Below are 26,784 nucleotides of genomic sequence, written 5' to 3'. Positions count from 1 at the left end.
GGGCGGCGCACGCAGGGAAGCGTCGCGCTCCGGCGTCGGTGCGGCACCGAGGGGTATGACTGCGACCCCCTGCGCGCGCCCGCCCCCACCCCCGCACCTCGCGCCCGCCCGCGCAGCGTGACCGGCAGCCGCCGCAGACCCGGTTCGGGGAGGCGCGGAGCGCGGCGCGCTGAACCGGAGAGGCAGGCGGGCGGGCTGCTGCCTTGCGTCCGCCACGCTGTCCTCCCTCCTCCGCTCCCTGCGCCCCACCCCTGGCGGCCGCGCTGCCTGGCAGCCCGGGAAGCCGCGGCACAGCTGCTCGGCGCCTGCAGCTCCGGCTCAGGGACTGCAACTGAAGCGGGGGCGGCGGGAACGCGGAGACCACAGCCCCCGGGGAGAGGCGGAGGGGGTCCCTGGCCTGGGCGGAGAGGCTGAGCTGAGTGCGCGTGAGAAAGAGGGCTGCACCGCTGCTCGGCGCGGACTCTGCCAGCCCCAGCGCCAGCCCCGGCTCAGGTCGCCGCAGCCCGGGATCCTCCCCGCTTGCGCCCCAAGGCACGCGCGGCACAGCCATGAACACCAACGATGCCAAGGAGTATCTGGCCCGGAGGGAAATCCCTCAGCTTTTTGAGGTAGGGGCTACGGCTGGCCAACGGGCGGGAGCATCCGGGGACTGCATCTCGGGGGTTCGGGGTGAGGCAGCCGCGCCCCGTCCCACCTTCCCCACGCGGGGCATGTAATTGAAGGGGCTTGCAGAAGCGCACTCGCCCGCTCGCCCGAGGGTAGTCGCCTTTCCCGCGGGTTGCCAGGGTCCTTGTCAGATGGCTGGGCTTAGAAGCCTGCATCATAGAGATCAAGTTTCAGTCTTCCAGCAGGGTTCTGAAAGCAGCCTGCCCCCATCGCGCCCCTCGGATGTGGACACCCAGGGTGGGCTCCAGACCGCGGCCGGGCTGCGCTCTCTGGAGGCGAGGGCCAGGCCAGGTGGCTGCACTATCTCCCAGCAGCGAGTAAAGATTCGAAACTGAGGGATCCAGAGCCCTAGTCACTCTACTTGTCCAGGGTTGGAACCCCTGGGGGAAGAGGAAATGTGGACGAAGGCAGCCCTCCCCGGAGACAGCTTGGAAGAGAGAGATGAAGATGCAAAAAGCAAAACCCAACCTATCGAGTGCCACCTCCCCGGTGACAGGCCCCCAGCGTTGCTCTGCGCTTTCGCTGAATGAACTCCTGAGCACGTTTTTCCGTTGCCTAGGAAGGGTTGGGCCGCAGGTTTCGCCAGTGCTCGACAACCCACCTGGAGATAGCAACTCCTGTTGCTCAGTCTTCAAACCGAAGCACAGCATCATCTGCACCGGGACCCAGAGTGGGGGGAACACTTGGGGACTGAGAGAGAGGAGGCTTGAGGAATGAACCTTAGTCGGTTCTAAGCCACAGCCCCTGTCTCAGGTCTTTTTGGCTTCCTTTCCTTCTCTTCGTATTTGAATTTAAAAACATTCCTGAATCTCAAGTGCTTTTGCTTGAAGTGGGGGGAGGAGGAGAAAAGAATAGAAGCAAGCCAAGCTTCCTAAGCGAGCTCTGAAAGGGGAAATCCATTCTCTGCAAACCTCGTTCCCATTTCTGAAAACTGATAGACTGATATCGTAAACTAAAGGTCATGAGGGTTTTTTCCCCCCGATTTGAGGGATTTGTTCTGTTAAAAGGAATTTTAAAGCACCACTGGAGAAAATAATTTTGCCTCAGTTTCCCTAAACTGTCTTTAAAATGGGTTGCCATAATTACAGATCTTCTTTTCTCTCACCTCTATAAGCCACCGTTTTCAGGTCATCTGAAGTCAAGATTTCCAGGTGAAGCATTCACTGAGCTCAAGCGTGGTATGTGAAGCCCAAATCTAGCAAATGTGTTACTCCTGCGTGAAAATAATTAGGTGGTGTTGCATAAGGACAGGTCTTGAGAATGTGTGGGAATCTTAAGAGTTGTTCTTTTTTTGTTTTAATTTTCAAAAAGTAAATATGGAAATTAAGAGGCGAAGTTTTTCTCACAAAGATTACTACTGAGATATATTTCATTTCTACGCTTCTGAAAGAATCATTGAAAACATCTGTAGGAGGACCACGTGATTGCAAAAATTCCTACATAGTACATCTTTTTGGTTTATAAATGTGGGTACTGTTTTTCCTCCTTGGTGGAAGGTAACCACAGAGAATTTTGATAGTTTATTAAAATCTACACCGTGTATGCAAATAAGTTATGGCAGGCCTTTTTGTTAAGGTTTTAGGTTTTTTATTTACTTTTCTGCATATGAATGGGATAAATAATGCACACCCAGAAAAGGAAGTCAACTTGCTTGGGTGAAATACAGTAATGGACTTAGATTCACTTCTGGACAGTAAGATGTAAGTAGACTGCTGGTGACCTCCAAAGGCTACATCCTTCAGTAAGACGAATCTGTGCTATGCGCAGCTCAAGAGGGAAGGAAAATCTGGCAGTTCTCCATGTGATGAGTGTAGACTGTAAAACTAAATACTTTAGGTTTTTAAAATGGATTTTGCCCACCACAATATTCTAAGTGTACAAAGTTTAACAATTAGCTATCTACTAAACACCAAGACATTGGCCCCAGCTGTGGATATTAGAGGCCATTATAGACAAATTGATTATTGTATTGACGTATTTTCAGACAAGTAAATATATCTAACTGACCTTTTCAGATTTTTTCCTAATTTGAGACATCATGTAAGCCAAATGGAATATGGGATATCTCTGGTAGGTTCATTTTTGAAATGTGTTTCCGGTTTTAGACTTTTTTAAAACCACTTTCTTATTATTTTGTCATGAGTTCTTAATTCTGGCTAACTTTATGGTGTGTATATTGATCTTGTACCTTACAGCAGAGATTTGGCAATCAATTTGAATACTGTGGAAAGTCAAATTAGATTATTCAAGGTCTCAAAGGGTTCACTCAGAGACTGAGCAATAATATGTGCTGGTTGTCTTCAATCCCTGAGAGTGGCTGGCTGTTAGAAAAAACGATCTGAATTATCCATGAAGGAATGGAACTCATTGCCGTATTTTAAAATCAGTGCCCTTTGGAGAACCAGTTTTGTTTAAGGACGCTGGAAATGTATATTTTCAGAAAAGAGTCATTGAGTGTGTTCACCCATTTCAGGCAATAGTAGGGATTAAAAGAGGGCATTTTGCAGATGGCACAGAGAATCTCATGTTTTCTTTTATCTTACACCACATTTCTGCAACAGGTACAGAGAAGAACATATGGGTTTTGGAATCAGAAACATTGAATTGAAATCCTGGGCCTAGGTGTTTCTAGTTGAGTAAACTGGAGTAGTCACTAACATCTCTGAGTTGTGATTTCCTAATCTATAAAATGGGGGTAATAAAGTCACACAGGGCTGAGAATGCACTGGGTATGCAAATAAATATATGACATAGAGGCTTTTATTTATTAATAAGATTAATACTGGCTTGGCATATGGGAGAAATGTGAGAAGCTCAACTGCAATGTGTGTGTATATAGGACAGATTTTGACAAACAAACTGGATTGGATGCCCTGGTAGTTTTTTCTGCTCCCTCTGCAATTGAACTTGGCTGATAGAGGTGCACACTCTAGCTTACTCTATTTAGGATTTCAGAAAACAAACGTACCTGGTGAGAATTGCCTACCATTCTGAGCAAATTACACAGGAAATAATTGAAAATAAAATACTGTATTTAAACAGATGTCAGCCCTTCAAAGGGTGTTTTGTATGCTAACAATGTATATTGGTAAGAATAATCCTTTATGCTTTTTCCATGAAATACTCCAAAGGAAAATATTTTGTACATCAGTCCAGCTTCCAGGAATCAGCATTTCCAAACTGGTGGCGTTTTTAGAAACTAGTACCAGTGACACATCAGACACCATGAACCATGAAAGCAATAGCAGGATCATGCCTTTTTTCCTTCCCCATCTGGAATCTTAGTGGATATTGTAGTGACCTACTCTATGTCAAACAGTAATTTTTTTTTTTAGTCTCACTTAGATTTGAGCTTTGAGGGATTTTTTTTCCAATTGGAAAACAGTTAAATATGCACCTACCAAATGTCAGGGAAAGCATCAGTATCTGGGGATTGAAAAATGAATGAGACTCACTCTGTGTTGTCGAAGAGCTTATAATTTAGAAGAGAGACCAATGCATAACCCAATGGTTTCAGTATAAATGACAAACAAGTATGATGTTTTATGCTGGATACCTGAGAACACAGAAGAAGGGGTTCACAGACCAACCTAGGGATTCAGAGAAGACTTCCTGATAGTAATAATAACTAAAACCACCAACAAAGTTTGTTTGGCACTTACTATGTGCCATGCACTTAATGTGCACTGTACAAATATGAAATTATTTAATTCTTTAAAAACTCTATGAGGTATTTATTATTACCCCCATTTTATAAAAGAAGAAACTGAGGTTTAGAGACATAAAGGGTGGGTAGGAGTGAGACAAATAATGACTGGGGCATTTTCACATGCTGCATTTTATCTCACTGTGATAAAGTGAACGGCTCTTCCATTTTAAACTATCTAGTTGCCTGAATTGCTTAAGAGGCAGAGAATGCTGAACTGAAAACTAATTAGGCAAGAATTTAAGGGATTATCTTAATGACTCCATCAGATTGTAATTTCAACTCTAACTGTTTATTAAAAGACAAATGCAAAGAACAAAAACAACCAGAATCCAAAGATGAGCCATAACACTATTTTAACAAAGGTGGGTGGGGCCACGTGCGGTGGCTCATGCCTGTAGTCCCAACACTTTGGGAGGCCAAGGTGGGTGGAGGCCGAGGTGGGTGGATCGCTTGAGGTCAGAAGTTCGAAACCAACCTGGCCAATATGGTGAAACCCTGTCTCTACTAAAAATACAAAAAGTAGCTGGGCATAATGGTGTGCACCTGTAATCCCAGCTACTCGGAAGGCTGAGGCAGGAGAATCACTTGAACCAAGGAAGTGGAGGTTGCAGTGAGCCAAGATTGTGCTACTGTACTCCAGCCTGGGCAGCAGAGTGAGACTCTATCTCAGAAAAATAAATTAAATTAAATTTTTAAAAAAACAAAGGTGGGTTGAAAAGTATTTGTACATATTTTGTTATATTTCAGAGCCTTTTGAATGGACTGATGTGTTCTAAGCCTGAAGACCCAGTAGAATACTTGGAAAGTTGTTTACAGAAAGTCAAGGAACTGGGTGGCTGTGACAAGGTGAAATGGGATACATTTGTAAGCCAGGAAAAGAAGACCTTACCTCCGCTAAATGGAGGACAGTCACGGAGATCCTTTCTAAGAAATGGTAATGTATATGGAGAATAATAGACAGTTTTATAGTTATAGCAATTCTCTTTAAAACATGCCATATAGACTATACACAGTGATTTCATTTTTTGAGTTTATAAATGCCTGAAGTCCTTGGATCATGATTAATTTCTCTCTGCTACTAATTCTAATCACTTCCATAAAAAGACAAACAAAATTACACACCGTTGTCCAACAATTCACTAGAGGCTTAATGAAAATTTATATTACTGACTTCATTATTTTGCAAAATAATTAGCAAACCATACATACATTTTTCTTAAAATTGCAAATAAGATTTCTCACAATAAATGAATAGAATAGAGGTATAATTGGTAGTTATTGCATAGCAGTTCAGCATTTTTTTATTAACTAGAAAGAGATTTGGCTTACTAATGTTTCCAAGTTCAGAGTTCATAATAATGCATCTGCATAAATGCATGTGAAGTTTATACTAGTGATAAAAGAAAAACTTCAGCCAAATTAAATCTAAAGGAGTTTAATTGAGCAACAAACAATTCATGAACTGGGCAACCCCCAGAAACACAGCAGATGCACAGAGAAACCAGTGCAGCCACGTGGTGGAAGATTTATAGACCAAAAAAGGGAAATGACATACAGAAATCAGAAGTGAGGTACAGAATGGCTGGATTGGTTACAACTTAGCATTTGCCATATTGAACACAGTTTGAATGCTCAATCGTGTATAAATGGTTGAAGTACAGCCGCTGGGATCGGCCAACACTCAGCTATTGTTACAGGTGCATACTCCTAAGTTAGGTTTTCAATCTTGTCTGCCTATTAAGCTAGGTTGCAGTTTGTCCGCAAGGACTCAAATATAGAAGTATGGAGTCCTTCTCAGGTCACATTTAGTTCACTTTAACACTAGTTAATTCAATTAAAAAAATTTTAAGCATCTACTGAATGCAATGTATTAATTAATACATTAATCTAGGAATTTGGGTGCTATAAAAGAAGTTGGAAAAGTAAACTTGTTTAAATTTTAGGAGTTGTTTAGAACTAAAAACTGTAGTTCATTAGAGAAGATTCATGGTGTTTTGATCTCTTTCTGAAACATGTGCTTATCAAAATTAGGGGTTCAACATGAGCCAACCAGCCTTTCAACTTCTAGATGAAGTTGAGACGTATAATAGTATGTGCAAATTGGAATCAGCTCAAATCAGGGGAAACTAAATTCTGTTCTAGTGGCCAAGATCATTACATTTTCAAAACTGAAACCATTCTCAAAAATTATACAACAAAAGGTTTGTGCTATACAGACAGCATCTGAAATGGAGACAATTCTATCTGCAATGAATATAGGCAGGAAGCAAATCTTAGTTTGCTTAACCTTATTAGTCATGACTCACATAGATTTTATTTGAATGCAGTGTGGGAAAAAGTCATAGTGTGCTAATTTTCAAGGAACACAAGCAAAAGAAGGCAAACAGAAATAGATTTTCCTAAGAAACATCTCTAAAGAAAAGAGTCCTTCACCATTCATGCAGAAGTCAGTGATATGACCCTGACCAAATTTCCCAGTGCTGCTGAGAAGTAATGAGATGTCTGAAGTTGCTATTTAAAACTAATTTTACAAACTTTCAAATGTTATAATGGACCAAAAAACAGAAAAATAGCTAGAAAATTTTTGGTGTGACTATAAGGTAATGAGATTAGCACTCTGAGTCTTAGCAATTAATCTCATTACCGTGCAAGGTCTCTCACCGCTGTCCGTCTTACATAGACAGGAGGTAAAATAACACTCAGTACAAAATAAGCCATGTGGTTACATTCTATGGGAAGTCCTAAGGTAAGGTTGTGTCTTTATATACTTACTAAATCAAATTTGCACCAAATATTTTGATTTGACCTTTAGGACCTTACAATACCAAAGAGATTTTTCTCTTGCCATACAGTCTATTCATAGACCCACGTTCTGGTTTGATAACCAAGCAGAGTCCCAGGTATAAAGTTCACTCTTTGTAAATCAGCAGGATTTCTGGTTCACTGAGAACAGCCTGATACACAGAGTAGCAAATGAACAGAATTGGAGTTTAGAACTGCAAACTGTGCAGACACAGCTTAGATATGCCCTCTCTGTGGGCAGCAGGTACTCATGGTTGTATCTTTAGCCAGTTGCTGCTGCAGCATGCCACTTAGTACATTACTACTTTGGTGAATAAATGATATTTTTGTGGGCTTGAACAGTTCATACACATCCCCAACATACGGGAAGCTTACTTCCCAGGGTGTCATCATACTTAATGTCTGGCTCCCTGTTAAATACATACCCCGTACTCTTGTTAGATCAAGCGAGGTAAATATGGGAATCTGCTTTCTAAACCTTAAAGTACTAATAAACTTCAGGCATACATTTTAAAAATTAAATCTGAGAAGCTATGACATCTACTTAGTTGGACGCTGCTCTGAGTGGGTGTAAAAGTGACTGCAACAAAATGAAATCTTGATACTTCTATTTGATACTTTTTTATATTGTTACTTGGCCTGATTGTACATAGAAGCTAGGCAGGTCATGTGTCAATAGAGAATGGTAAGGACTGTGGCCAAACTAGAGAGCAGAGCTAGAGAGAACAATCATTGTTTAAAGACAGTTAAGTACTAATTTTGCAAAAATGTCCAGCTGAACAAAACACATCTGTGGGGCTATGTTGGGTATATAAATTGTGAGTTTGGAATTCCCAATCTAGCAGGATAAGCTAAAACAAGAATGGAAAATGTAGGCTTAATTTTCATTAAAATAAGATTGCATGTTAATTTTAGGTTCTCCATACCCACTGATACTTTACCAAAATTCCCACACGGGGATCTTTTAGTTAATCATCAAATACAAAATTTTCATATACCTATGGTGGTAAGAATGTGACATCACATGGTCTTGTATCTGAAAGTATGCTAAAAAGCGGAAAATGATTTCTAAACTGGTCCTGTATTCTATTTTATGAAATACTTTATTCATTTGTGCTTTGAAGGTTTTAGTTGTAATGTGTGGAATCGTTTATTACATTCAACAAAATTCCTAACTGCCCAGTATCTTAAAGCATAGTGATTATTTCTAGAAATGAGTGATTCATGCATTTTTTGTAAAAATATTGCCTTAGCTATGTTAATGTGTTATTACTATGAAAAATTATTCTGTGAAATGAAACATTTTCATCATCTAATCAAGTTACTTTCCTAAGTTAAAATATGATAAAGCAAGGATTAAATTATTGGCTGACTGTCTTTAAAGCATTAAATATGAGGTAAGCATCCCTTTCTTTCTGCCACATGCATACAATTGAATAATTATCTGTAAATAAGAGTTCTAATCCCATAACCCCAAACATTCATAGAGCCTGTCTTCCAGAATATCTCATTATCTTATATTCAACATGTCCAAAACCAAACACACTATATTTATTTCAAAACCAGCACTTACTTCTTTTCCTGTTTCCATGAAGTCAGCCGGTAAGTCAGTTGGGCAATAAATTAACCATTTATTGAGTACTACTATGTGTCAGACATTCTTTTAGGACTGAAAATCCAACCACCAGGAAAGAACAGACATGGCACCTTCCTTTGGGGACCTTACAGCCTAGCAGTGAAGTCAAGCAGCAGGAATATAAGCAGGAGCACAATGGCACCATAGGAAAATCATATGCTAAGGAATTAACCATGTTAACAAAGGACTGAATCTAACCTAGCTGGGGTTCAGGATCGGCTTCCTGGAAGAGGTGATGTGCTTATATTTGGAGCCGAAAGCTAAGTGTGTGTTAGCTAGAGAAGGATGAAAGAGATTGTACCAGGGAACAGCGAAGAGAAGTTCCTGAGGCAGACAAAGAGGCTGTAATTTGGTTAGGAATGAGAGAAGTCCAATATTGCTGGAGCAGAAAAGAGAGGGCAGAAAGATACTATATGAAATGCAGTATGGTCCTTATCCTTTTAGACTTGAAACCTGGAAATTGTTTTTGAACTGTCACCGCCTTTCATTTCTCGTATTCCAACCCTAATCGCATCCTTCAGATCTGGCCATCCATTTCCGTTTCCCCTGCTACCACTCTAGCCTAAGCCTTCATTTCTCATCTGTTGATTACTTTAACAGCCACCTAGCTGCTACTGTTTCTGTTCTTAGTCTTTCCCTGCTCCAATTCATTTTAACTAGCAGATTAACCTTCCTAAAACATGTATTTCATTTCATTGTTTCCTTTCTCTTACCAACCCTCCCCTGCAAATCCTCTACTGGCTTTCTACTAAAGCTAAACCCTTTACCATGGTAAAGGGTTCAGGGACCTCCACATTGAACCACGCTCTGCCCACCCATTTTATCTTCTGAGTTTTCTCTATGGGAAACTATTTCAGTAAGATATTCTTTTTATTATTAATTCAACAAATATTTATTGGACACTGACCATCTGCCAAGCACAGTTCTAGATCCCAAGGATACAGAGCTCCAGACCATAGGTAAGGCCCCTGCTCTCATGAAACTTATAATCCAATTGGAGAAGACAAACAATGAATGAATGGATAAATGAAGAAACTCTCAGATGGTGAAGTAGGTGCTGTGCAGAGCATTAGAGTGATGTCCCTGAGACTCACTAGGAGGCTGCACTAGATTAGAAAGTCAGTAAAGTCCTCTTGCAGGAGGTGACCTTTAAGGTAAAGTGTCAATGACAAGAAGCAGTCAGCCATGGGAGAAACAGGGGAAGAACATTTCAGGCAGTTGATTGTGGTGGCAAGCATGGAAGCAGGTAGATCAGTAAATAGTCTATTATGATATTCCAGGTAAAATATGATGATGGCTTTGGAAGAGTTGTGATAGTAGAGATGGAGAGAAGCATATGCATTTGGTATATGTTTTGCAAATAAAGTATTGGGAGTAGATGTGCAGAGAGAGGGAAGAAAGTAACCAAGGATAATGTTTCGAATTTTGTCTAATGTTGGATGAACTGATTAAATTTCAAGGCAGAGCAGGATACTGTTGTTGGTGCTTTTCCTGATGTAGCCCTTCCCAGATCTTTCTAAAAGAGATCTACTGTCATCTGCAGACTACCCAGTGCTTTTCATGAAGCTAAAATGAATCTAGTGGGTCCGTGGTCAATGGCCTTATTTATTGTATCAACAGAGAATGGAAAGTTCTAACAGATCAACATCCCTGGGAGGAGATGTGAGCCTTATGCCATGCTAAGATACGGTAGTCAGCAGAATTCCTCATGGAAGGCCAGGTGGCCTCCTGTTTGCTTTGTGCGAGTGCCTTTTGGGCAGTTAGTGCTTCTCTGTGCCTCCTGGAATACTGACACCTGAGGTAAAGAAGAGGGAGCCATAAACTGTATATCAACAACTGGTTGAGACCATCTCCCTAGTTTGGACTTGCCAGCCCTGTCCTCTGGTCCTTTTGAGTATGTCATTTGAATTTCTGACTCGGAGTCTTCGTACTGTTCCCACCAACTAGGTTATATTTCCTGCATTTCATCACCTGTGCTTGTCTTTCAAAGTTCAGGTCCTGCCTCCTTTGCAAGTCCTTTCTTACCACTGCAGCCCAAATGTAATTCATTAAATTACTGTGGTGTTTATCAGAGAGATACTCATTTTACCACTTATCATGACTGGTGTTCATACAGCTATAAGATATAAACATATAAGCTCTAGTTTATAAGCACTGAAGGGACAGGACTACATCTTATTCTTATACTAAATTACTCTTAACACACTAACATATCTGGCGTGTTATAAACAGCAATAAATAGCAAGTATTTGTTGCCATTATAGATACAAACTTAAACTTTTACATCTTTAACTCAAGTAGATTAAAAATAATAAGTAAATTGATAAAGTAAAACTAGATGATGTTATAAGATATTCCAGTTGTAGGAATTATTGCACCCTCCTACTGACCGTGACAGTACCTTAATTTTTTATTCATTATGCCACCAAGCTATTCCATTAGATCACAATAGCATTTCTGGGTCATAGTAAGCAGCTTATCTATATTTGTTGAATGAATGAAATACACAATATATAAGCATTAGCTTTATGGACAGGCAGCTGCATATGCTTGTGAAGGTTATGTACTACATAACTCCAGAGAGCACCATTTGCAGAGGCCACGATGTATGCAACCTACCAAACAAAACTAGGTAGTATCTGAGAAGGTTCCTTTTAGGGCAGAGGGTGGTAAAGTTTCATGAGCCAAGTTCATCTCACTGCCTGTTTTTACAAATGAAGTTTTATTGGAACACTGGCACACTCATTTGTTTATTATATTGTTTATGACTGCTTTCATACTACCATGGCTAAGTTGAACAGAAACTGCACGGCTCACAAAGCCCAAAATATTAACTATCTGCCCCTTTGTGATAAAGCCTGCTGACCCCTAAGGGAGACTTCTTCCAGTTGAGAACAAAACAAACCCATTTCATTTTAAAATTGCTTTTACTAATTGTTTAAGTGTGAAGAGTGTTTTATTATGGTGTTTTTTCCTTTTCAAAGTTATCTTACTCTTTTGCAGTAATGCCTGAAAATTCAAACTTTCCATATCGGCGGTATGACCGGCTCCCTCCAATCCATCAATTCTCCATAGAAAGTGACACGGATCTCTCTGAGACTGCAGAGTTGATTGAGGAGTATGAGGTTTTTGATCCTACCAGACCTCGACCAAAAATCATTCTTGTTATAGGTATGAGGACAGAAAGCAAAAATTCTCATACTGTTGCTACCTTTGTTTATATATTTACATTTCAAAAAAGTAAATTGTGTATTATATGTGCAAACACTTAGTTGGATAATGACAATCAATAGAAACAAAAGCTCAAGGGACAATAAATGGAGATATTCTTAGTATAAGTTGCAATAAAATGAAAATTGTTATAATTATATAATCTAATGCCTATTGCATTTTCATAGATTCCCATTAAAATGTCATAGAAAATCTCTATAATGAATTGAAAGTAATACCTTCAAGATTTATTGTCCTGTGGTTTTATGTATTTAATCTTGATCACAGATAACTGAGCCAGTTGAAGTTTTCTAAGAGCTGGATGTGGTGGTAGTCCCAGCTAGTAGGGAGGCTGAGCCAGGAAGATCCCTTCAGCCCAGGAGTCCAGCCTGGGCAACATAGTGAGACTCTGTTTCTAGAAGAAAAAAAGAAAGTCTTCTAAACATGATGTGATTTTTACCCCTTTGAACCAACAAATTAAATTTTTACTCACTATTAACTTTAGAGGGAAAAATAAATAATAATATATTGGTAAAGGTTCATATAAATGAATCTTCTTTATGGCAGATTGGCACCTGTAATAAATCCAAAGTTTCATTGTTAAAAGACAAACAAATCTAATAGAATAGTGTTTTACATAGCACATAACATCTGAGTATTAGCCAAAATAACAATGATGATAGTTAATTTTAAAAGTTGCCACTATGAATCTTATGTTGAATATGGAAATATCAGCTCCATGACATTTCACAGGAATAGAAAATGAAAATGTTTTAAATATTTTTGAAAAATTCCTTTTTGGTCAAGGAGGGAGGATCACTTGAGCCCAGGAGTTTCAGACCAGCCTGGTCAACATAGCAAGACCCTGTCTCTACAAAAAATTTTAAAACTTAGCTGGGTGTGGTGGCACACACCTGTAGTCCCAACTATTTGGGAGGCTGAAGTGGGAAGATAGCTTGAGCCCAGGAGTTCGAGGTTGCCGTGAACTCCACTGCACTCCAGTCTGGGTGACAGAGAGACCTCATCTCGAAAAAAGAAAAAAAAAAGTTTGACTATTTTTGCAAATTCTTTCTCAAAATCTATAAAAATCATGAAGAGACCTGTGAACATGCAACATGTAGTCATTGTTTCATATTCCAGTTAGAATCACCTTTCACAGAGATGACCAAAAGCAAAACTCTGGCATGAAATGTTCAAAGCTGTTCTAGCTGGTTGCATTAACAGAGTGCCAGATTTATAGAGACCCCATGCAAGGAAGTAGTAGTGCTCCAGAGGACATAGCAATGTTGACAACTAGGAAAAAAGCATGCAAATAAACACACCAAGCTATAACAAGAATTTAAGCTCACTAGACTAGAAGGAATGACATTTGTATATTTTAAAGTGAAATGAAAATGAAATTGCAAATATATCTAGCCCTGAATTGTTAAAGACAAAATTACAGGAAGAGAGTTTAAAGTCAGTTTTTGAAGAGTTAAAATATTTTTTTGGAGAGTTAAAATATTTTTATGGCTTTATGGTAGCCACTGTTATGCCATAAATCTCTATTCTTGCAAGTGGAATGCATTCTTTTTGTGCTTAAAATTTTCAAGTCCTTACCTAGAAGACAGGGAAACACTTTAATAAATGATAGAACTACAGGTGAAAAATAATCGGGAATTATGTCATCATTTTATGATTTGTATGTGGACAGAACACATTCTTTCTATTTTGCTGTTCTTGCTGCTAGTAATAAAGTATTGGTCATTATTAACAGGATGAACAAATGGAAGCTTGATTGTTCATGAAAATGGTTTGATAGCAAATTGATCTTGTATAAAAGAGCACAAATATTTTTTGTGTGTACTATGAATTTTATATGAAAACGATTAAAATATTTCAATAAACTAAGATCTTTGGAGAATATGTAAATGCTCAAATCTCTCCCACTTCACATTTCTTTCTATTCAGTGAAATCAACTTGTTTCCCGAGGTTGTGATTCTCATTATAGGCTTACATGCCGTATTGTAACATTTTATATATTATAAGAATGATGAACCAATAAGTGTAAATAATTTTAAGAGGATTGAAACAAAGGAAGAAAGGAGAGGGTGGATCTTAGGTTGTCTGAGAGAATTGGGGCAATTTTGTGACTTTTTTTGGAATTATAAAATAATTGTACCTGAAACTTACAAATTTGTATTAGTTCGAACCTAAAAATGTGAGAGTGGGATATAGATGCCCACATGGTTTCTCTTCTAGCACTGCAGAATTTTTTTAAGGCTGACTCTCTTGGAACAGATACGAATCTCTCTTATGTTAACATAATCATAAAATATCAGTGAGATGGACCCTAATATTTATAAGTATTAGAGATGTGAACAGACCAAAATTAAGCCCATTCTGGCTCTAGAAAATTAAATTGATTGGAACTTTCAGTTTTCAAAGTAAAATTAATTTGATAGAAACTTTCAGTAATTAAGCTCATCCAACAAATTAATGACAGAGAATATCTCTGTCAATTGTGCCAACTGCATTTTTTGTTGTCTACTGTTGCCTCCATTAGTTGACAAAATTTTTTTTCTTGAAAGTACCATAACATTCTCAGTGTGTCTGAATTTTTAAAATTAATGGAGTGTATGATCTCTTAGTTTGGTGGTTGTGATTAAGTGTGAAAATATAGCTTCTGAAAGATACCTGATTCTTCAAGGAATAAATCAGTTTGAATTTGTCAATGGAATTGGTCAGATAATTTTTTTATTTCAAGTCAATTCATGATTTGCCCATATATTAGTAGGTTAAAAGCAGCTATTTAAAACCAAAACTTACTTTTGATTTGAAAAATAATCTAGTAGAAGTCTTTAATCCATTTTGATTTTATTTTGCATATGACAAGAGATAGGGATCTGGTTTCTTTCCTCTGTATATGGATGTCTAGTTTTTCCAGCATCATTTATTGAAGAGACTGCTTTTTACACGGTGTGTGTTCTTGGCATCTTTGTGGAAAATGAGTTCACTGTAGGTGTGTGGATTTGTTTCTGGGTTCTCTATTCTGTTCCATTGGTCTATATGTCTGTTTTTACATTGCATAAAACTCTTGCATTCAAACAATATAAGGCAAGGACATGCACGAGCAAACATTTCAAAAAAGATTTAAATAAGCTGTGTAAATACTGGTGGGCCTTTGTCTAAAAATAATGGTTACATTTCACCGAATTACACATTAACTCTCTGTTGGCGTGGAATCCATTATTGTTATTTTGATCATTGTTTTTTATATCCCACAGATTTTTCTTTGATTACAGGAGGAAAAATGTTAGATTTTACATAGAAAAATGTCAAGATTTCTTTCAACTACATTGTTCAAAAAAATTTTTAATTAGCTATTTGCTCAAATAGGTAGAGGAAAAACCTGTATCTCTCATTTAATACAGTTGGTCAAGACAATTCTTTCCTTGATGAAGTCTCTACTTGCTTTACATTCAAAGGCAGCACTGAGAAAGCCGCAAATGGCTTTCCTATTTAACCACCTGCCTTGGTGACACAGAATCTGCATCCCAGATGAAGTAGTAGTTGTATAAAAGGGAGGTCCTTATTGTATCAGAAGATCACAGTTTTGCCTGTTTTAAATACTAGGTGGTCCAGGAAGCGGAAAGGGTACTCAAAGTTTGAAAATTGCAGAACGATATGGATTCCAATACATTTCTGTGGGAGAATTATTAAGAAAGAAGATCCACAGTACCAGCAGCAATAGGAAATGGAGTCTTATTGCCAAGATAATTACAACTGGAGAACTGGCCCCGCAGGTACTGCTGTATAATTTTCTTTTATTCTGCAAAATGTTTTCCTACCACTTGAGTATACTAAGTTTAACTGTGGTTTTTTTTTTCCATCCTTTCTGTTTATAAAAGGAAACAACAATTACAGAGATAAAACAAAAATTGATGCAAATACCTGATGAAGAGGGCATTGTTATCGATGGATTTCCAAGAGATGTTGCCCAGGCTCTATCTTTTGAGGACCAAGTAAGAATGTCTCCTTCTATTTTAAATGGACTATTTTTTTGCTTAAAATTTTGGGAATAAAAACAAAAAGACTTCTTGGAAGACTTGTGGTGCTTTTGAATGAATTCTGGTCTGAAAACAGGCAAATATATCAGTGTGGGTTGGCAGAAGGTCATTTCTTTGGCAAACACTTAAAAATTGAAGACAGTCTCTGCCAAAAGGAAAGATAGCTAATAATAGAATTCTTTTTATTGAAAAATGCAAATCTCCCTAAAATTTATTTCAAAATACTTTTCATACAATTGTTTTTTATCTTGAATTACTAAGAATAAGCCTTATTCAGTACTGTCCAGGGATGCAAAACATTACCCTGTACTTATATTCATGCCAACTAAGGAAACTTTCTTCGGGTTGTGAAATACTGAACCACCTACGTAGATTAAGATAGGGTTCGGTTGCCAGAATTTGAGTAGGCTATGCCTGCTCAACCCCCACCACATCTGTTTTAAAGGAAAATAAATCAATTAAAGTATTTTATATATATATTTAAGCTTTAAAATCTCATGTTAATTGGTTTTTCATTTTAAAAAATTAAGGCTGGACTCAGTGGCTCACGCCTGTAATCCCAACAATTTGGAAGGCTGAGGTGGGTAGATGGCTTGAGCCCAGGAGTTTCAGACCAGCCTGGGCAATATGACAAAACCCCATCTCAAAAAAAAAAAAAAAAAAAAAAAAAAAAAAACCTGAAAATTAACCAGGTATAGTGGCGCACACCTGTAGCCCCAGCTACTCAGGAGGCTAAGAGAGACTGAGAGGCAGGAGAATCACCTGAGCTCAGGACATCAAGACTACAGTGAGCCAAGATGTTACCACTGCACTCCAGCATGGGTGACACAGCAAGACCCTGCTTCAAAAAAAATTTCTTTTAATTACAGAAGTAATATATGCTCATACAAATTTTAAGTCTATCTGTAAAACGTGAAAGTCCATCAACACCCTCCCATCCCACTGCTCCTCCTTTCCTGAGAAATAGGAGTACTGTTAGGTTTGTTATATATTCTTCCAGACCTTTTTCTATACTTACATGCATACATACATGTATGGATGCACATGCTTATATTCAAATGCATTCTAAATTTTCATAACGACTTTTCCAAGTTATATCAATGTTGAATGAGAGTATCTTTTTCTAGAGACCCTTTCCAACCAGATATGATTCATGTGTAAAATTTTTGCCAACCTGATAAGTAAATGGCATTTTGTGTTTTAAACTTGCATTTCTTGGGTTACTATTAAGGTTAAGTATATTTTCATACACTCATTGGACATTTGTATTGAGAATTATGTGAATTGCCTGTTCTCCTTTGCCCATTTTTCTACAGACTTTTAAATATTTTTCTTATTTATTTCAAGGAGCGTTTAACATATTACAGATACCGTATTATACAGTATTAGGTAAAATACGATGTCAGTTTGTGTATCACATGAAAGAAGCCTGGAGTTGGGCAGTTCAAGGCCAGGGTAGCTTTACAAAACATTTTTTTGAATGTTCCCATTAGCTGTTTTGGATCACCTATTGTGCTAGAATGTTTGCCTCCCCTTCTTAGGTTTCCTCTCCCACCGTCAGTCCAGAGCCTCTGGTGCTCAGTCAGCTTAAGGGCTTGGTTCTAATTGTTCTGGCTTTGAAGAGAGAAAAACTGGAAAATATCTGATGAAGTTTTGTTATTGCTGTTGCTACCACATTATATTCTATTGAAAGCGGGTGCTATGGCAGTCATTCCATGTGATTCTTTGTTATCGGTAGAAGTGTGATAGGCAGGGAGGCAGGCATTGCCACCCAAACCTGGTTCTCCCACCCACATATTGAATGTGCTAAACTTGGTAGGGACAAGCAGATGAAGCTACTTGATTTTTTTTTTCTGTCTATTGCTTTTTAAACATGCTATGTTGAGTATCTTTCTTTTTTGTTGAACAATAACTCAGGACGAGTCCCTGACTTTTCTGGTCACTTAAAAAACATTAACAAAAGATCTCATTTTCAGCTCTTGAAAAGTACAGTCCAATCTAAATCAAAACTTTAATTTCTTATTCACTTTAACATATCTCTGCTGTCCCCAGCTTGGACGAGATTCAGACTCAGAAACCTAAGGTGGTATAACAGAACTTGAAATTCCTACTCATGTGACTTGCAGTAGATGGGAGAGGGAGTAGATGGAAGAAAGGATTCCCTCCTACATAGGGAAGAGGTAGGAAAAGCATAACCCTCTGGTAACTCTCTCTGGATACCTGATCAATCTACATCTTCTTTTATATAGCCTCGTCATAGGTAACAGTACTGATTTGGGGTCTGTTAGCAAATTCTATAGGATGGTCTGTTATCTCTATGTAGAATGTGCAGCAACTTACATTTATTGTTTTCAACCACATTTCTGAGACTGAAAAGGTCCAATTTAACATCTTCTTAGGATGGCATTCTAGCAGCCTGGAGGTTCTTTGCCACTGTGGGCAGTACAGAGGTGTCTGAGGTCGATGTCACCTTTGCTTATCCTGCAGGAGTTAAGCGGGTATGGAGGCAAAGCTGAAATGTTATTGTAAAGCAGTGTCAGGGTCAGCCCTGATGATTCTACACCCTATGTAGGCTTAAGCTTCTGGGGTGTCTTTTTCTGCTACCATTTCTGACACCAAATGTGTGGTCTTCCACACCAGTTCTCCAGTTCTCCAACACCAACTGGGTGCCTAAGAATTCAGTTCAACTTGGACACTATCCAGAGTTAGTTCAGACCCCACAGGTTAAGAGCTCAGTTCCTGGCCGGGCGCGGTGGCTCAAGCCTGTAATCCCAGCACTTTGGGAGGCCGAGATGGGCGGATCATGAGGTCAGGAGATCGAGACCATCCTGGATAACCCAGTGAAACCCCGTCTCTACTAAAAAATACAAAAAAAAATTAGCCGGGCGAGGTGGCGGGCGCCTGTAGTCCCAGCTACGCGGGAGGCTGAGGCAGGAGAATGGCGTGAACCCGGGAGGCGGAGCTTGCAGTAAGCTGAGATCCGGCCACTGTACTCCAGCCTGGGCGACAGAGCCAGACTCCGTCTCAAAAAAAAAAAAAAAAAAAAAGAGCTCAGTTCCACAAGTCTGCTCCTGCTTCAGACATCAGTTGCAAGTCCCAGCAACCACCTGTACTTCTGATTGACGGTGTGGGTTTCCATAACACTCTCCACAGGTTGTATAATTCACTGCAGTGCCTCAGAACTCAGAAAAACACATTTAGTGGTTTATTATAAAGGATACAACTAAATATATATTTTTATTACACTGCATCTTCTCAAGGTTTTGCTTTAACTTAGTTTTTGTTTGTTTGTTTGTTTGTTTGTTTGTGTAAATATAGGCACATACACACATACCAACGTTTTCCCCAAGATTTCCCCACAGATCTGGGGTGTGAGAAGAGGTGAATTTCTGATGTCAGCCATATATGGGTAATGGTCAGACCACTGTAACAAAAGGGCCTGACACTTAAATGGCTTTTAGGATGAAGAAGTGCATTTTTCGTCTTTTGGAATAGTCTCCATGTGAACAGTCCAGCTTGACTGGGCAGCTTTTTTCCTTGAGATGACTGAGGGACCATGGTTCCTCCCAGGTTTTTCTGCCATCTCCTAGGACACTGTCACTGGCAGGATGGTTGAAACAGGGTTGTCATCACATATGGGTTCCAGCTAGCATGGAAGGGGAAGAGAATGCGAAGGTCTGAAGTCTCAAATCTGGAAGTGACATCCATTGCTTCTGCTCACATGGCATTGCTGAGAATTTAGTCCTGTTGGAATTGGGAGGAAGACTCATGTGACTATTGTCTGTATTATTTAGAGTAAATCCGAGGTGCTACAATAAAAAGATACAATGAACAGTAGCATAATACAGAAACTTGTTTCTCTTTTATGTAATGGATGGCCTCACTGTGAATGAGGGGAGGGCAGTTTCAGTCCTCACATTCATGCAGAGATGCAGGGTTTTTTTCCAGCTCATTGTCCTTCCAACTGTAGAGCAACAGCTCCAAAATTTTTGGTCACGGGACCTCTTTACACTTTTTAAAAATTATTAAGGACCTCAAAAATCTTTCATTTATATGTGCTATATCTGTTGATATTCACCATATGAGAAATTAAAACAAATTTTAAAATAAGTATTTGTTAAGTCCTTCAAAATAATAAATCCATAGAAGTTAACCTGAATGACGTATTTTTAGAAAAGTAATCATATTTTCCAAAACTTAAAAAGTGATGCGAGAGACATTGCTTTATATATTTGCAAATCTCTTTAACTTCTAGCTAATAGAAGAGAGTTATATTCTCATATCTGCTTTTGTATTCAAACTGCTGTGACATCACACTTCCTGTAGCCACTGCAAAACTCCACTGTAGCTTTGTGAGAAAGTGAGAGTAAAAAAGGCACATAATGTCACAGTATTAGCAGGAAAATAGTTTGGACCTATGTCCTTCTGAAGGGGTCTTATGATCCCCAGAGGTCTAAGAGCACAATTTCAGAACCACTGCCCTGGGGCATTGTAGACGTCTGCATGGTGAAAGCTAGGTCACTGCCATGGCCAGGTTCCCGCTGATTGGAAGGGGAGGAGAGTGCAAAGGATATATGCTCAAATTCTTTCTTAAACTTTTTTATTTTAACTTTTGTGAGTACATAGTAGGTATATATGTTTAAGGGGCACATGAGATATTTGGATACAGGCATGCAACGTGAAATAAGCACATCATGAAGAATGGGATATCCATCCCCTGAAGCGTTTATCCATTGAGTTGCAAACAATCCAATTACTCTATTTAAGTTGTTTTAAAATGTACAATTATTATTGACCATAGTCTCCCTGTTGTGCCATCAAATAGTAGGTCTTATTCATTCTTTCTAACATTTTTTGTACCCATTAGCCATCTCTGTCTCCACCCACCGACACACCTGCAACCCCTTATTACCTACCCTTCCCAGCCTCTGATAACCATCCTTCTACTCTCTATCTCCATGATTTCAATTGTTTTGATTTTTAGATCCCACAAATAAGTGAGAACATGTGATGTTTGTCTTTCTATGCCTGTCTTATTTTATTTAACATAATCATGTCCATCCATATCATTGCATATGACAGCATCTCATTCATTTTTATGGCCAAATGGTAATCCGTTGTATATATGTACCACATTTTCTTTTTTCTTTTTTTTTTTTTTTCCTTTTCTTTTTTTTTTTTTTTTGAGACGGAGTTTTGTTCTTGTTGCCCAGGCTGGAGTGCAATGGCACAATCTTGGCTCACTGCAGCCTCCGCCTCCTGGATTCAAGCGATTCTCCTGCCTCAGCCTCCTGAGTAGCTGAGTTTACAGGCATGTGCCACCATGCCCAGCTAATTTTGTATTTTTAGTAGAGATGGGGTTTCTCCATGTTGGTCAGGCTGGTCTCGAACTCCAGTCCTCTGGTGATCCGCCAGCCTCGGCCTCCCAAAGTGCTGGGGTTACAGGCATAAGCTACCATGCCTGGCCTTAGGTACCACATTTTCTTTATCCATTCATCTGTGGATAAACACTTAGTTTGCTTGCAAATCTTAGCTATTGTAAACAGTGCTGCAACAAACATAGGAGTGCAGATATCTCTTCGATACACTGATTTCCTTTCTTTTGGCTATATACCCAGCAGTGGGATTGCAGGATCATGTTGGAGCTCCATTTTTAGTTTTTTGAGGAACCTCGAAACCGTTCTTCATAGTGGTTGGACTAATTCACATTCCCATTAACAGTGTACAAGGATTCCCTTTTCTGCACATCCTCGTCAGTATTTGTTGTTGCCTGTCTTTTGTATATAAGACATTTAAGTGGGGTGAGATGATATCTTATTGTAGTTTTGATTTGCATTTCTTTGATAATCAGTGATGTTGAACACTTTTTCACATGCCCGTTTGCTATTTGTATATTATCTTTTGAGAATGTCTATTCAAATCTTTGCCTATCTTTTGATTAGATTTTTTTTCTGTAGAGTTGTTTCATCTCCTTGTATATTCTGGTTATTAATCCTTTGTCAGAAGAGTAGTTTGCAGATTTTTTTTGCAGCCCACCATTCTGTGGATTGTCTTTTTACTTTGTTGATTTTATCATTTGCTGTGCAAAAGTTTTTAAATTTGGTGTGATCCCGTTTGTCCATCTTTTCTTTGGTTGTCTGTGCTTATGGGGTATTGCTCAAGACATTTTTGCCCAGACCAATGTCCTGGAGATTTCCCCCAGTGTTTTCTTGTAGTAGTTTCATAGTTTGAGGTCTTGATTTTAAGTATTTGATCCATTTTGATTTTATTTTTGTATATGGTGAAAGATAAGGGTCTAGTTTTATTTTTCTGCATATGGACATCCAGTTTTCTCAGAACCATTTATTAAGGCAGAAAGAGACTGTCTTTTCCCTGTTTTCATGCAGTACCATGCTGTTTTGGTTACTACAGCTCTGTAGTATAATTTGAAGTCAGGTAATGTGATTCTTGCAGTGTTGTTCTTTTTGCTCAGGATAGCTTTGGCTATTCAGGGTCTTTTGTGGTTCTATATACATTTTAGAATTGTTTTTTTCTATTTCTGTGAAGAATGTCATTGGTATTTTGACGGGATTAGATTGAATCTGTAGATTGCTTTAGGTAGTATGGATATTTTAACAATATTATTTCTTCCAGTCCATGAAAATGGATTTTTTTTCATTTTTTGGTGTTTTCAGTTTCATCAGTGTTTTATAGTTTTCATTACAGAGATTATTTGGTTAATTCCTAGGTATTTAATTTTATGTGTAGCTGTTGTAAATGGGATTACTTTTTTATTTCTTTTTCACATTGTTCACCATTGGCATATAGAAATGCTACTGATTTTTCTATGTTGGTTTTGTATCCTGCAACTTAATTGAATTTGTTTATCAGTTCTAATAGTTTTCTTCTGGAGTCTTTAGGTTTTTTCAAATATAAGATTATATCATCTGCAAACAAGGGTAATTTGGCTTCTTCCTGTTCAATTTGGATGCCATTTATATATTTTTCATGTTTGATTGCTCTAGCTAGAACTTCTAGTACTATGCTGAATAATGGTGGTGACAGTAGGCATCCTTGTCATGTTCCCAATCTTAGAGGAAAGGCTTCAGCTTTTCCCCATTCAGTATGATACTAGCTGTGGGTCTGTCATATATGGCTTTTGTTATGTTGAGGAATCTTCCTTCTGTCTCCAGTTTTTTGAGCATTTTTATCATGAAGGGATGTTGAATTTTATCAAATACTTTTTCAGCATCAATTGAAATGATCGTGTGATTTTTACCCATCATTCTATTGATATAATGTACATATTGATTGATTTATGTATGTTGAACCATCTTTGCATCCCAGAAATAAATCTTACTTGGTTATGATGAATGATCTTTCTACTGTATCGTTGAATTCAATTTGCTAGTTTTTTTTTTTTTTTTTTTGAGGATTTTTGCATCAATATTCATCAGAGACATTGGCTCTTGGTTTTTTCTTTTTTGATATGTCTTTCTCTGGTTTTGGTATCAGGGTAATACTAGCTTCATAAAATGACTTTGGAATTATTTCCTCCTCCTCTATTTTTTGGGATGGTTTGAATATGATTGGTAGTAGTTCTTCTTTAAATGTTTGGTAGAATTCAACAGTGAAGCCATCTGGTCCCAGGCTTTTTCTTAACTGGGAGATTTTTTATCTTTGATCTTTTTACTTGTTATTGGTCTGTTCAGGTTTTGGATTTCTTCTTGATAAGTGGCATGCATCTTGGAATTTGTTCATTTCTTCTAGATTTCCCAATTTATTGGCATACAGCTGCTCATATTAGGCACTAATGATCCTTGAATTTCTGCAGTATTAGTTGTAATGTCTTCATTTTCATTTCCAATTTTATTTATTTGGATCTTCTCTATTTTTTTTCCTAGTCTGGCTAAAAGCTGCAAATATTTTCTTTGTCAATTTCATTTTACTTTTCAAAAAAACAAATTTTTGTTTCCTTAACCTTTTATTGTTTTTTCATTTCAGTTTCTGCTCTGATCTTTATTTCTTTTCTTCTACTAATTTTTTTGTTTGATTTGCTTTTGCCTTTTTAAATTCAGGATGCATGTTTAGATTATTTATTTGAAATCTTTCCTGTTTTATAATGTAGGCACTTATAGCTATAAATTTCTTTCTTAATACTGCTTTTGCTGTATTCCATAGATTTTGGTATTTTTGTTTCCATTATCATGTGTTTCAAAATTTTTTTCAGTTTCCTTCTTAATTTCTTCATTGACCAATTGGTCAATCCAATTGGTCAATTGGATTATTCCAATTGGTCAATGAAGAAATTATATTTGTATAATTATATAATATGTCACATGTATTTGTATTTTTTCCAGAATTCCTCTTATTATTAATTTCTGTTTTTATTCCATTTTGGTCAGAGAAGATACTTGATATTATTTTAATTTTTTTAATGCTCTAAGACTCATTTTGTGACCTAAAATATTCTCTGTCCTTGAGAATGATCCATGTGCTGAGGAAAAGAATGTGTTCTGCGCCTGTTGGATGAAATGCTCTGTAAATATCTATTAGATACATTTGGTCCATAGGTGCAGATTAAGTATGAAGTTTCTTTGTTGATTTTCTGTCTGGAAGATCTGTCCAATGCTGAAAGTGAGGTGTTGAAGTCTCCAAATATTATTGTATTGTGGCCTATCTCTCTCATTAGTTCTAATATTTCCTTTATCTATCTGGGTGCTCCCATGTTGGGTGCGTATGTATTTAAAATTGTATGTTCTCTTGCTGAATTGACCCCTTTATCATTATATAGTGACTTTTTTTGTCTCTTATTATAGCTTTTGTCTTAAAATCTATTTTGTTTGATACAAGTGTAGCAACTTCTCTTTTTTGGTTTCCATTCACATGGAATATCTTTTTCCATCTTTTTATTTTCAGTATATGTGTGTCATTATAAGTGAAGTGGGTTTCCTGTGGGCAACATATCAATGGGTCTTGTTTTTTCCATCTGTTCAGCCAGTCTATGTCTTTCAATTGGAGAGTTTAGTCCATTTACATTCAACATTATTATTGATAAGTAAGGACTTACTCCTGCCATTTTGTTATTTGTTTTCTGGTTTTCTTGTGGTCTTCTCTTCCTTCTTTCTTGCATTCCTGTCTTCCTTTAGTGAAGATTATTTTCTCTGGTGATATCATTTAGGTTCCTCCTTTTTTTGTGTGTGTGTATCCATTATATGTTTTTTGATTTGGGGTTACCATGAGACTTGCAAATACTATCTTATAATCATTATTTTAACCTAATACTATTTGCATAATCAAACAAGCAAAAAGAAAGCAAATACAAACTCACCTTAACTTCATTTTAAACTTTTAAACTTTTTGTTGTTTCTGCTTATATCTTATTGTACTATGTCATGAAAAGGTGTTGTCATTATTTTTGATGATTTGTGATTTAGTCTTTCTAGTTAGGATAAGAGTAGTTTACATACCACACGTGCAGTGTTATAATATTCTGTGTTTTTCTGTGTACTTACTATTACCAGTTAGTTTTGCACCTTCAGGTGATTATTTATTGCTCAATAATGTCCTTTTCTTTCTGACTGAAGTATTCCTGTTAGCATTTCTTATAGGACAAGCTTGGTATTGATGAAATTCCTCAGCTTTTGTTTGTCTGGGAAAGTCTTTATTTATCCTTTGTGTTTGAAGGATATTTTCACGAGATATACTATTCTAGGGTAAAAGTTCTTCTCCTTCAACATTTTAAATATATCATACCACTCTCTCCTGGCTGGTAAAGTTTCCACTGAAATGTCTGCTGCCAGACATGTTGGAGCTCCATGGTGTTATTTGTTTCTTTTTTCTTGCTGCTTTTAGGATCCTTTCTTTATCCTTGACCTTTGGGAGTTTGATTATTAAATGCCTTGAGGTAGTCTTCTTTGGGCTAAATCTGCTTGGTGTTCTAGAACTTCTTGTATTTGGATATTGATATCTTAGGAGTTCTCTGTTATTATCCCTTTGAATAAACTTTCTACCCCATCTCTTTCTTTACCTCCTCTCTAAGGCCAATAACTTACATTTGCCCTTTTGAGGCTATTTTCTAGATCCTGTAGGTATGTTTCATTGTTTTTATTCTTTTTTTCTTTTGTCTCCTCTGACTGTGTATTTTCAAATAGCCTCTCTGCATGCTCACTAATTTTTTCTTTTGCTTGCTTAACCAATTCTGTTATTAAAGGACTGTGATGCATTTTTCAGCCCCAAAGTTTCTGCTTGATTCTTCAATCTCTTTGTTAAATTTATCTGGTAGAATTCTGAATTCCTTCTCTGTGTTATCTTGAATTTCTTGAAGTTTCCTCAACACAGCTGTTTTGAATTTTCTATCTGAAAGGGCACATATCTCTGTTTCTCCAGGATTAGTCCCTGGTGCCTTATTTAGTTCATTTGGTGAGGTCACGTTTTCCTGGATGGTGTCTATGCCAGTAGATGTTCTTTGGTGTCTGGGCATTGAAGAGTCAGTTATTGTAGTCTTCACTGCCTGGGCTTATTTGTGACTGTCTTTCTTGGGGAGGCTTTCCAGATATTTGAAAGGTCTTGAGTGTTATGATCTAAGCTATTTCTGCTTTAGGGGGCACCCCAAGCCCAGTAATGCTGTGGTTCTTGCAGACTCATGGAGGCCCTGCCTTGATGGTCTTGGATAAGATCTGGCAGAATTCTCTTGATCATCAGACAGAGATTCTTGTTCTCTTCCCTTACT

General features: G+C 38.0%; 1 protein-coding gene across 1 annotated transcript in view; it reads left to right on the top strand.

The window, feature by feature from the left end:
- Nucleotides 1-415: 415 nt before the first annotated feature.
- The window catches only part of AK5 (adenylate kinase 5), a 292,207-nt gene continuing 265,838 nt past the window's right edge, over nucleotides 416-26,784 (top strand). The window contains 5 exon segments of the mRNA NM_001266348.1: nucleotides 416-608; nucleotides 5,123-5,309; nucleotides 11,817-11,984; nucleotides 15,640-15,809; nucleotides 15,915-16,028. Of these exon segments, the coding sequence (NP_001253277.1) occupies nucleotides 549-608; nucleotides 5,123-5,309; nucleotides 11,817-11,984; nucleotides 15,640-15,809; nucleotides 15,915-16,028 (699 nt within the window). The 5' untranslated portion in view covers nucleotides 416-548.

This window comes from Macaca mulatta, chromosome 1, assembly GCF_049350105.2.
Source record: "Macaca mulatta isolate MMU2019108-1 chromosome 1, T2T-MMU8v2.0, whole genome shotgun sequence".
NCBI classification, from domain to species: Eukaryota; Metazoa; Chordata; class Mammalia; order Primates; family Cercopithecidae; genus Macaca; species Macaca mulatta.
The sequence above is the reverse complement of the archived record's forward strand: the minus strand, read 5'-3'. Positions and strand labels throughout refer to the sequence as shown.